This window comes from Mandrillus leucophaeus, unplaced genomic scaffold (assembly GCF_000951045.1).
Source record: "Mandrillus leucophaeus isolate KB7577 unplaced genomic scaffold, Mleu.le_1.0 Scaffold1217, whole genome shotgun sequence".
In the NCBI taxonomy this organism is placed as follows: Eukaryota; Metazoa; Chordata; class Mammalia; order Primates; family Cercopithecidae; genus Mandrillus; species Mandrillus leucophaeus.
Genome location: NW_012100510.1, coordinates 100,274 through 112,458, shown reverse-complemented (window position 1 = coordinate 112,458; position 12,185 = coordinate 100,274). Strand labels below are relative to the sequence as shown.

General features: G+C 48.9%; 1 protein-coding gene across 1 annotated transcript in view; it reads left to right on the top strand.

Moving 5' to 3' along the window:
• ELAVL3 (ELAV like neuron-specific RNA binding protein 3) overlaps nt 1-12,185 on the top strand; it is a 25,513-nt gene that overhangs the window by 5,075 nt on the left and 8,253 nt on the right. The window contains 2 exon segments of the mRNA XM_011971375.1: nt 10,618-10,837; nt 11,184-11,287. Of these exon segments, the coding sequence (XP_011826765.1) occupies nt 10,618-10,837; nt 11,184-11,287 (324 nt within the window).

Sequence of the window (12,185 nt, the reverse complement as noted above, 5' to 3'; positions counted from 1 at the left end):
AAAAAAAAAAAAAAAAAAAAAAAATAGGGATCTAGCACGTCCAGATGCAGTTGCTTGTGTACTGACAACTGCTTATTGTGCTCTTATAGCAAATATCATCAACTCAACATAGAACTCTTACCTCAGTGAGCTTAAATGTGAATTCAGAATCCATCTCCAGGGCCAGGCATGGTGGCTCACACCTGTAATCTCAGCACTTTGGGAGGCTAAGGGAGGAGGATCGCAGCCTGGGCAACATGGCAAAACCCCACCTCTACAGAAAAAGAGAAAAATTAGCCGACTGGGTGGTGCAAGCCTATAGTTCCAGCTACTTGGGAGGTTGAGGCAGAAGGAAGTTAAGGCTTCAGTGAGCCATGATCGCACCACTACACTCTAGACTGGGCAACAGAGCAAGACCCTGTCTCAAAAGTAAAAAAGGAAAAGAAAAACCCCACAAAACCCTTAATGAACCAGGATGCAAATTCAGAATCCATCTCCATACATGTGAGACCTCTGTGCCATACCTTCCTTAAGGAGGAACAGAGAGGCATAGAGAGGTGACCTAACTGTCAGAGGACAACATGAGGAGGGTGGAGTCTGGCATGCGTAGCCCTCAGTAAATATTTGTTGAATTGAATTAATAGACTCAACCGATGGAGTGGGTTTAAATGTCATGATGCCCAGGGCCATGGCAGAGAGCAGATATTCAGCTTCGCTTTGCGGTTACTATTTTGTTATTATATTACTGGTCTTTTATAGGAGTGTGGGCTCTAAAGTCCAAACCCTGGAACTAAATTCTTTTTTTTTTTTTTTTAATTTTTGAAGCAGAGTCTCCCTCTGTCGCCCGGGCTAGATCACAGTGGTGAAATCTCAGCTCATTGCAACCTCCACCTCCCAGGTTCAAGTGATTCTCCTGCCTCAGCCTCCTGAGTAGCTGAGATTACAGGCGCCCACCACCACACCTGGCTAATTTTTGTATTTTTAGTAGAGATGAGATTTCACCCTGTCAGCCAGGCTGGTCTCGAACTCCTGACCTCACTTGACCCTCCCACCTAGGCCTCCCAAAGTGTTGGGATTACAGGCGTAAGCCACAGTGCCTGGCCTGAATTCTTGTTCCACCATTTGCTGCCTGTGCAACCCTGTTCCTATTCCTTTCTTTTTTTTTTTTTTTTTTTTTTTTTTTCCTTAAGAGTCAGGGTCTCACCCTCTCGCCCAGGCTGGAGTGTAGTGGCATGATCATGCTCCCTGCATCCTCAAACTTCTGGGCTCAAGTTGATACTCTCACCTCAGCCTCTCAAGTAGCTGGGACTACAGACATGCACCACCACACTCAGCTAATTTTTTCGGAAATGTTTTGTTAGAAACAAGATCTCTTGGCCGGGCACGGTGGCTCAAGCCTGTAATCCCAGCACTTTGGGAGGCCGAGACGGGCGGATCACGAGGTCAGGAGATCGAGACCAGCCTGGCTAACACGGTGAAACCCCGTCTCTACTAAAAAATACAAAAAACTAGCTGGGCGAGGTGGCGGGCGCCTGTAGTCCCAGCTACTCGGGAGGCTGAGGCAGGAGAATGGCGTAAACCTGGGAGGCGGAGCTTGCAGTGAGCTGAGATCCGGCCACTGCACTCCAGCCTGGGCGACAGAGCAAGACTCCGTCTCAAAAAAAAAAAAAAAAAAAAACAAGATCTCACTGTGTTGCCCAGGCTGCTCTCAAACTCCTAGGCTCAAGTGATCTTCCTGTCTCAGCCTCCCCAGTCACCCTATCCCTTTGTGGAGACTCTTTCCTCGTGTATTAAATGGAGAAAGGAATCTCATCATGTTCAACGGCAGGAGAACCACCTGGAAGTTTCACATGAGGAATTTTTTCTGGCACACAACAGGCACCTCAATACATGGTTACGCGATCAGTTAAGTATTAATGTTAGGAGACAGGAATGCAGAGCTGTGCAGTGCACATTACTGCATCACAGCAGGTGCCGTGCAGACATTGCTAATCAACCCAATGCATGTTCCTTTTGAGGTCGGATGTGTCTTCAGAGTAGTCCTCCAGGCAGCCCTCCCAGGAGCAACTCAGCAAATTGGAGATGCCGGGGAGCTGACCTTCTGTGCCATCTGTTTTATAAGAGTAAATGGGCCAGGCGTGGTGGCTCATGCCTTTAATACCAGCACTTTGGGAGGCCAAGACAGGCGGGTCACCTGAGGTCAGGAGTTGGAGATCAGCCTGGCTAACATGGAGAAACCCTGTCTCTACTAAAAATACAAAAAATTAGCTGTGCATGGTGGTGCGCACCTGTGGTCCCAGCTACTTCAGAGGCTGAGGCAGGAGAATCGCTTGAACCTGGGAGGTGGAGGTTGCAGTGAGCCAAGACTGTGCCACTACACTCCAGCCTGGGTGACAGAGCAAGACTCTGTCTCAAAAAAAAAAAAGTAGATGGTGACCAGGTGCAGTGACTCACGCCTGTACTCCCAACACTTTGGAAGGCCGAGGCAGGAGGATCCCTTGAGACCAGCAGTTTGAGAACAGCCTGGGCAACATAGCAAGATCCCATCTCTACAAAAAATAAAAAATTAGCTGGGCATGATGAATTGCACTTGTAGTCCTAGCTAATGGAGAGGCTGAGAGGGGAGAATCACTTGAGCCTGAGAGTTCAGGGTCAGCCTGGGCAACATAGCCAGACAAGGCATTGGCCATATGATGAAAAACCGCTCTGCAAACAGATCCAGGACTGAAGTCTGAAATTCATACCACCTAATGTCTCTGAATTCACTTTTGTCACCTGTAAAATGGAGAACGTGTTCTCAGTCTTTTAAGATTGTTGGGAGACTAACTGAAAATATGCCTCGAAGTATTTCACACAGTGCCTGGCACTCAGTGGATGCTCAGTGTCACGGAACACTCATTAAAATAACAGTATTGGCCGGGCGCGGTGGCTCAAGCCTGTAATCCCAGCACTTTGGGAGGCCGAGATGGGCGGATCACGAGGTCAGGAGATCGAGACCAGTGAAACCCCGTCTCTACTAAAAAATACAAAAAAACTAGCTGGGCGTGGTGGCGGGCGCCTGTAGTCCCAGCTACTTGGGAGGCTGAGGCAGGAGAATGGCGTGAACCCGGGAGGCGGAGCTTGCAGTGAGCCGAGATCCGGCCACTGCACTCCAGTCTGGGCGACAGAGTGAGACTACGTCTCAAAAAAAAAAAAAAAAAAAAAATAGTATTGCCCCGTGCAGTGGTACATGCCTGTAGTCATAGCTACTTGAGAGGCTGAGATGAGAGGATTGCTGGAGTCCCGGAGTTGCAGGCTGCAGTGCACTATGATTGCACCTGTGAATAACCACTGCACTCCAGGCTGGGCAACATAGCAAGACCCCATCTTTAAATAAAAGAATAATAGGCCAGGCATGGTGGCTCACAACTGAATTTTTTTTTTTTTTTTTTTTTTGAGACGGAGTCTCACTCTGTTGCCCAGGCTGGAGTGCAATGCTGGAGTGCAATGGCACGGTCCTGGCTCACAGCAACCTCTGCCTCCCAAGCAATTCTCCTGCCTCAGCCTCCCTCAAAGCTGGGATTACAGGCACCCTCCACCTGCCCAGCTGATTTTTTTGTATTTTTAATAGAGACAGGGTTTCACCATGTTAGCAAGGCTGATCTCAAACTCCTGACCTCATGATCTGCCTGCTTCAGCCTCCCAAAGTGCTGGGATTACAGGTGTGAGCCACCGTGCCTGGCTACAACTGAATTCTTAGTACTTTGGGAAACTAAGGTGGGAGGATCACTTGAGGCCAGGAGTTTGAGATCAGCATGGGTAACATAGCAAGACCCCATCTCTACAAAAAAATAAAATAAAATTAGCCAGGCATGGTGGCACATGCCTGTAGTCCCAGTTTCTCAGGAGGCTGAGGTGTAAGGATCACTTCAGCCCTGGAGGTTTAGGCTGAAATGAGCCATGATCATACCACTGCACCCCAGCCTGGGTGATAGAGGGAGACCTTGTCTCTAATAATAATAATAATAATAAATAATGTAAGTGTATTATGAGGCACGGATGATGGATGTGACAAGCCTGCTTTTAATTCCCATGATCATGCCCGTGACAGACATAACTAACCAATTCCAGATGCTTTTCAGCATATGACTTTAGCTCGTACCCCAGGCCAATGTGACTGTAATTTGGAGCAAAATGGAGCAGAGGCTCAGAAGCACTGAGTAGTCTATCTGAGGACGCACAGCTGGGAAATGTTAGAGCTGGCACCGTTCTTGGTTGGCAGTGGAAGTTGGAAATGCACACTCTGGATCAGAAAAACTCATATGCAAATCCGTTCCACCACCATTTATATGCTGCATGATCTTTGGCAATTTTTAAAATATCTCAGTTTCCTCATGTATTAAGTGGGGGTGAAATGGGGGAGGAAAACTTCTCTTTTTAGGATTGTTATGAATAAGAACAGAAAACTTGCATGTAGAGTGCTTTGCACAGTGCCTGGCACACAGTAGTAGCCAGTATTTGGGAACAATTAAGATACTGGAGCTTGAGTCTGGGATAGCTGAGATAATGTGTACCTGCTGGCTGTTTCTAGTTCTGTGGCCACAGCGGACATTGCTAATCAATCACAGTGATCTTTCCTACTGAAAACTGTTTGTGATTTCTTTTCTTTTTCTTTCCTTTTCCCTTTCCTTTCCTTTCCTTTTTTTCCTTTCCTTTCCTTTCCTTTTCCTTTTCCTTTCATTTCCTTTTCCTTTTCCTTTCTTTTCGAGACAGTCTCACTCTGTCACCCAGGCTGGAGTGCAGTGGTGCGATCTCAGCTCACTGCAATCTCTGCCTCCCGGGTTCAAGCGATTCTCCTGCCTCAGCCTCCCAAATAGCTGGAATTACAATCGCCCACCACCCCGCCTGGCTAATTTTTGTATTTTTAGTAGAGACGAGATTTCACCATGTTTGGCAAGGATGGTCTCAAACTCCTGACCTCTGGCTACCCACCCTCCTTGGTCTCCCAAAGTGCTGAGATTACAGGCATGAGCCACCGTGCCCAGCTTCTTCTCCTTCTCCTTCTTCTTTTTGTGTGTGTTAGACAGGGTCTCACTCTGTTGCCCAGGCTGGAGTACAGTGGTGCCATCATGGCTCACTGCAACCTCCACCTCCTGGGCTCAAGTGATCCTCCTGTCTCACTATCCTGAGTACCTGGGACCACAGGTGCAAGCCACCATGACTAGCTAATTTTTAAATTTCTTTTAGAGACAAGATCTCACTATGTTGCCCAGGCTGGGCTTGAACTCCTGAGCTCAAACAGTCCTCCCACCTCGACCTCCCAAAGTACTGGGATTACAGGCATGAGCCAGCACGCCTGGCCTGAATGTGGTTTCTGAATTCTTCTTAATTCTTTCCTCCAGGAAGACACTACCAATCAGTATGTTTGTTTTTGAGATGGAGTCTTGCTCTCGCCCAGGATGGAGTGCAGTGTGCGATCTTGGCTCACTGCAACCTCCGCCTCCTGGGTTCAAGCAATTCTCCTGCCTCAGCTTCCTGAGTAGCTGGGATGACATTGTATTTTTAGTAGAGACAGTTTCGCTATGTTGGCCAGGCTGGTCTCAAACTCCTGACCTCAGATGATCTACCCACCTCAGCCTCCCAAAGTGCTGGGATTATAGCTGTGACCCACCACGCCTGGCCCAGTTCAGGTTTTCAAGTGAGGGCAAATCTATGTGCCAACTGTGCCACTGGAGAAGATGTAAGGAAATGCTGGCTACTTGACTTTCTTATGTCCCTGACGGATAAGGTCAGTCAAATCCCAGCACCGTTTCCTGCTGAACTCTGAAGTGGTTTTAAAATTCTCCTCTACATATAGCTCTTGCCAGTTGTTTTGAATTTTCAGCAAAGTGAAACAGAGGCCCTAGCAGGCATATCCAAAGACACATAGTGAGTTGTCAGAGCCAGTATCAGCCTGGCTGACTGTTACAGTAAGAAAAGTGGGTCAGGTTCAGTGGCTCATGCCGGTAATCCCAACACTTTGGGAGCCCGAGGCATGAGGATTGCTTGAGGCCATGAGTTTGAGACCAGCCTGGGCAACATAGTGACACCGCATCTCTACCAAAAAAAAAGAAAATTTCTTTTTTTTTGAGACAGAGTCTCGCTCTGTCGCCCAGGCTGGAGTGCAATGGCACAATCTCGGCTCACTGCAAACTCCGCCTCCTGGGTTCAAGCAATTCTCTTGCCTCAGCCTCCTGAGTAGCTGGGATTACAGGCACGCGCCACCACGCCCAGCCAATTTTTGTATTTTTAGTAGAGACGGGGTTTCACAATGTGGGTCAGGCTGGTCTCGAACTCCTGACCTCATGATCCGCCCGCCTCAGCCTCCCAAAGTGCTGGGATTACAGGCATGAGTCACTGCCTCCGGCCCAAAAAATCGTTTAAAACTTAGCCAGTCATGGTGGCGCCCACCTGTAGTCCTAGCTACTTGGGATACTGAGGCAGGAAGAATGCTTGAACCCAGGAGTTTAAGGCTGCGGTGAACTACGATCATGCCACTGCACTCCAGCCTGGGTAACAGAGCAAGACCCTGTCTCTAAAACAAGAAAAGAAAATTGTAGAGTGGTCTTCACATTCGGAGGGTCTGCATTTCATTTCCAGTGCCACGGCAGATAACCTATGTGACTTCAGCACGTTCCTTAACATCTTTGAGCCTCAGATTCTCCATCCATCATAGCAAAATTAACCTATACAATTTAATATTTAATTTAATTAATTATTTTATTTTATTTTAATTTAATTTATTTTATTTTATTTTTTGAGATGGAGTTTCGCTCTTGTTGCCCAGGCTGGAGTACAATGGTGGGATCTTGGCTCACTGCAACCTCTGCCTCCCAGGTTTCAAGCGATTCTCCTCAGCCTCCTGAGTAGCTGGGATTTCGGGCATGCGCTACCATGCCCGGCTAATTTTTTTTTTTTTTGTATTTTTAGTAGAGACGGGATTTCTCCATGTTGGTCAGGCTGGTCTCGAACTCCCGACCCCAGGTGATCTGCCTGCCTCGGCCTCCGAAAGTGCTGAGATTATGGGTGTGAGCCACTACGCCTGGCCTTATTTATTTATTTATTTATTACTATTATTTTTAGATGGAGTCTCACTCTGTCACCCAGCCTGGAGTACAATGGCACGATCTTGGCTCACTGCAGGCTCCGCTTCCTGGGTTCAAGCAATTCTTGTGCCTCAGCCTCCCAAGTAGCTGGGATTACAGGCGTGTGCCACCACACCTGGCTAATTGTTGTATTTTTAGTAGAGACAGGATTTCACCATGTTGGCCAGGCTGGTCTTGAACTCCTGACCTCCAGTGATCCTCCCACCTCAGCCTCCCAAACTGCTGGGATTACAGGCTTGAGCCACCGCACCCAACTTTATTTATTTATTTTTGAGACAGGGTCTCACTCTGTCGCCCAGGCAGGAGTGCAGTGGTGTGATCACGGTTTACTGCATCCTTGACCTCCCGATCTCAGGTGATCCTTCCACCTCAGCCTCCCAAGTGTCTTGGACTACAGGCACACACCACCACATTCAGCTAGTTTTTAAATTTTTAGTAGAGACAGGGTTTTGCCATGTTTCTCAGGCTGGTCTCCAGCTCCTGAGCTCAAGCAATCTGCCCACCTTGGCCTCCCAAAATGCTGGAATTACAGATGTGAGCCACTGTACCCAACCAGCTCCTACCATTTTAGAGTCTTTGTGTGAATTAAATGAACAGCATATCCTCCTGAACATATATGTAAAAAATTCTAAACCACCAAAAAATTCAGCAAATTAAATCAAGCAATGTATATAAACAAAACTACAATATCCATGACCAAGTATGGTTTGTCCCATGAAGATTGGTTTAATATTAGAAAATCAATTAATGGCTGGGCGCGGTGGCTCATGCCTGTAATCCCAGCACTTTGGGAGTTCGAGGTGGGTGGATCACCTGAGGTCAGGAATTCGAGACCAGCCCGACCAACATGGAGAAACCCCACCTCTACTAAAAATACAAAATTAGCCAGGCGTGGTGGCCCATGCCTGTAAACCCAGCTACTTGGGAGGCTGAGGCCGGAAAATCGCTTGGATCTGGGAGGCGGAGGTTGTGGTGAGCCGAGATTGCGCCATTGCACTGTAGCCTGGGCAACAAGAGCGAAACTCCGTCCCCCACCCCAACCAAAAAAAGAAAATCAATTAACATAATTCATGACATTAATGTATTAAAGCTGAAAAATGGGCTGTGTGCGGTGTCTCACGCCTGTAATCCCAACACTTTGGGAAGCCAAAACAGGAGGATTGCTTGAGCCCAGGAGCTTTGGACCAGCCTGGGCAATATGCCAAAACCCCATCTCTACTAAAAGTACAAAGGAAAAAAAAAAAAATTAGCCAGGCTTGGAGGCACATACCTGTAGCCCCAGGTACAGGGGAGGCTGAGGTGGGACGATCGCTTGAGCCTGGAAGGCAGAGGTTGCAGTGAACCAAGATTGCCCTACTGCACTTCAACCTGGGCGACAGAGCAAGACCTTGTCTCAAAAATTAATTAATTAATTAAAGCTAAAAAATGATTTCAATTGATGTAAAACAATGTCAGCAAAATTCAACATCCTTTTTTTAAAAAGTCTTAGGATCTAGGAATAAAACAAAATGTTCTTAACCCGGTAAAGGCCATCTGGAAAAAAACCCATAGCAAAGATCATGTTTAGCTGCAAAATGTTTAAAGCACCTCCCTTAACATCAGGAATAAAGGGCCGGGCATGGTGGCTCACGCCTGTAATCCCAGTACTTTGGGAGGCTGAGGCGGGCAGATCACGAGGTCAGGAGTTCAAGACCAGCATGGCCAGCCTGGCCAACATAGTGAAACCCTATCTCTACTAAAAATACAAAAAAATTAGCCAGGCGTAGTGGTGGGCACCTGTAGTCCCAGCTACTTGGAAGGCTGAGGCAGGAGAATCGCTTGAATCTGGGAGGCGGAGGTTACAGTGAGCCAAGATGGTGCCATTGCACTCCAGTCTGGGTGACACAGGGAGACTCTGTCTTTAAAAAAAAAAAAAAAAAAAAATCAGGAGTGAAGAAGCCGCTATCACACTGTAGCCCCTAAAATGACAAGAAAAATAGATAACAGGTACAGACTGAAGATGAAAAAATAAAATTGTCATTATTTGAAGGTGTTTTATGTTATACAATAAAAGCAAAAGAACAAAATAGCTCAGTGGGAAAACTGGGGGTGGCAAGGGGAGATGGAGGCAGGTAAATGACTAGTAAGAATCTTATGCATGAAGTAAAAGACATAATTAGCACATTTGGGATAGGAATTACCTTTGGTGGGAGGAGGGAAATAAATATGTTTAGGGAAGGGCTTATGAGGCTTCAACGCTACTAAAAGGGCCAGGCATAGTAGCTCACACCTGTAATCCCAGCACTTTGGGAGGCCAAGGTGGGAGGATCACTGGAGCCCAAGAGTTTGAGACTGGCCTGGGCCACATAGTGAGACCCCATCTCTGCAAATAATTTTAAGATTAACCGGACATGGTGGCATGCACCTATAGTTCCAGCTACTTGGGAGGCTGAGGTGGGAGGATTGCTTGAGCCTGGAAGGTCGAGGATGCAGTGAGCCTTGATGGCATCACTGCACTCCAGCCTGGGTGACAGAGCAAGACCCTTTTTCTTAAAAAAAGCTACTAAAAATGGGGCCAGACGCAGTGGTTCACACCTGTAATCCCAGCACTTTGGGAGGCGGAGGTGGGTGGATCACCTGAAGTCAGGAGTTTGAAACCAGCCCGGCCAACATGTCGAAACCCCATTTCTACTACAAATACAAAAATTAGCTGTGCATCGTGGCATGCGCCTGTAATCCCAGCTACTCAGGAGGCTGAGGCAGGAGAATTGCTTGAACCCAAGAGGCAGAGGTTGCAGCAAGCCGAGATCGCACCACTGCACTCCAGCCTGGGTGACAGAGCAGCCAACCAACAAGGAACAATAACAACAACAAAGAAAGCTACTAAAAGTGTTAGACTTACTTTTCTGAAAGCGAAAGCATTTATTTTATTTTATTTTTGAGACAGAATTTCACTCTTGTTGCCCAGGCTGGAGTGCAATGGCGTGATCTCGGCTCACAGCAACCTCCGCCTCCCGGGTTCAAGCAATTCTCCTGCCTCAGCCTCCAAGTAGCTGGGATTACAGGTGTGCACCACCATGCCCGGCTAATTTTGTATTTTTAGTAGAGACGGGGTTTCTCCACGTTGGTCAGGCCAGTTTCGAACTCCCGACCTCAGGTGATCTGCCCTTCTTGGCTTCCCAAAGTGCTGGGATTACCGGTGTGAGCCACTGCGCCCGGCGTGAAGCATTTCCGGTGTGAAAGCGTTTATTATTCTGTAAATGCACAGGTTGATTTTAGGCCTCTGTTTGCATATATAGTAGTTATATAAGGAATTTCTTGCAGTAAAAGACATCAGGTGATTTTTGTTTCCCTCGGTGCTTATTCCAATATATGGAGTCCCATCATTATTCCGATCCTTAGAATAATTAAGTGACCCCTTCCCATGATGAAGCCCCTATAAGACATAGCTAATTCATCACTGCCTAGCCACTCATTCCCGAAGGTCCCTGGCGTGGGGACTGGGCGGTGAGCGGATGCAACCTGTTATCTCCAGCAGATACTGGGGGCCATGGAGTCTCAGGTGGGGGGGGGCCCGGCCGGCCCGGCCCTGCCCAACGGGCCACTCCTTGGTACAAATGGAGCCACTGACGACAGCAAGACCAACCTCATCGTCAACTACCTGCCCCAGAACATGACCCAGGATGAATTCAAGAGTCTCTTCGGCAGCATTGGTGACATCGAGTCCTGCAAGTTGGTTCGGGACAAGATCACAGGTGTGGCTGCTGGAGTTGCCGGGGGCGCGGGGGAGAGCAGAGGCGGTAGCCTCAGAAATACAGAGGTGATGGGGGCAGGTGGGGCCCTTGCTGAGGTGTCTCGGGGGTAATCGAGGCAGGAAGTGGTCTAGGGATGTGAGGTCTGCTGGGGAGACCGGTGTGCCCCCTAGGTGAAGGTCTCAGGAGCGATGGAGGCAGGTGGGACTCTAGCATCGAAGGTGTCATCTGAAAACAGGAAGATGGGATCTTGGTGGGGAGGGGACAGTCTCTCAGGCCTGAGTTTGGGGGGCACACTGGCAGGTGTCAAGGCTGGGTGGGAAGGTCATCATTCTGGTTCTGCCCACAGGGCAGAGCCTTGGCTACGGGTTTGTGAACTATTCTGACCCCAATGATGCAGACAAAGCCATCAACACCCTCAACGGCCTCAAATTACAGACGAAGACCATCAAGGTTGGTGCCTCCTTCTCCAATCCCTCCACGACTGCCCACCCCAACTGACTGTCCCCAACCCCGTACTGCCACCTACCCGCCCCCACACATCCATGTCCACTGCCTTTCAGGACTCATCCCCAGAGGGGCTCAAATCTCCCCTCCAAGGCTTCCCAGCTGGGGTGGGGGCAATGACTTTCCCTCTCTAAACCTCAGTTTCCTCACCTGTCAATGGGGACAGTACTGGCTCCAGGATCTCTAGAGGCTCAGGGAGTCAGCCAGGCCCTGTAGGGCAGAGTGACCAGGGTCCCGTGAGCAGTCCCCTCCCTGCTTTTGTCATGGAAATGGGGGTGGGGGCCCATCTGCCATCTGGAGCCTAATTAGGGTCTGGGAGGGCGGGATTGGGGCGGCCCATCCCCCATCTTTGTGCAACGCTCCTCCCCCACAACCTCCCTTCTCAGCAGCTGCAGCTGGGACCCTACAAGCCCAGGTCCCCTGGGGGGGAATCGTCATGGAAACCCCCCTCTCTGGGTTCGCCTGGGGGTGTTTGGGCTCCGCCCTGCAAATCTGCTCCTGGACCCTGGAGGAAGCCAGGGTGGGGGGTGGCCCATCTGGCCCCCAGTTCCACATGAGAACAGAGGTGCAGGAATCTCTTCCCTTTCCTGATGTGGGGGGAGTGGGGATTGGGGTGGGGGAGTGAATTTGTGACCCAATGGGTCCCTTCATGGCCAAATAGACCCAGAAGCCCCAGGGCATGAGGACCCCAGACCACAGTGACATTGAGATGCAGTATTTGCTTGCGTGTGTGTGTATGTGTATATGTGTGTGAGCGTATGTGTGCATGTGTATGTGTGTACGCGTGTGTGTGGTGTGTGTGGTGTATGTGTGTGTGTGTGGTGTGTATGGTGTGTGTGTGTGT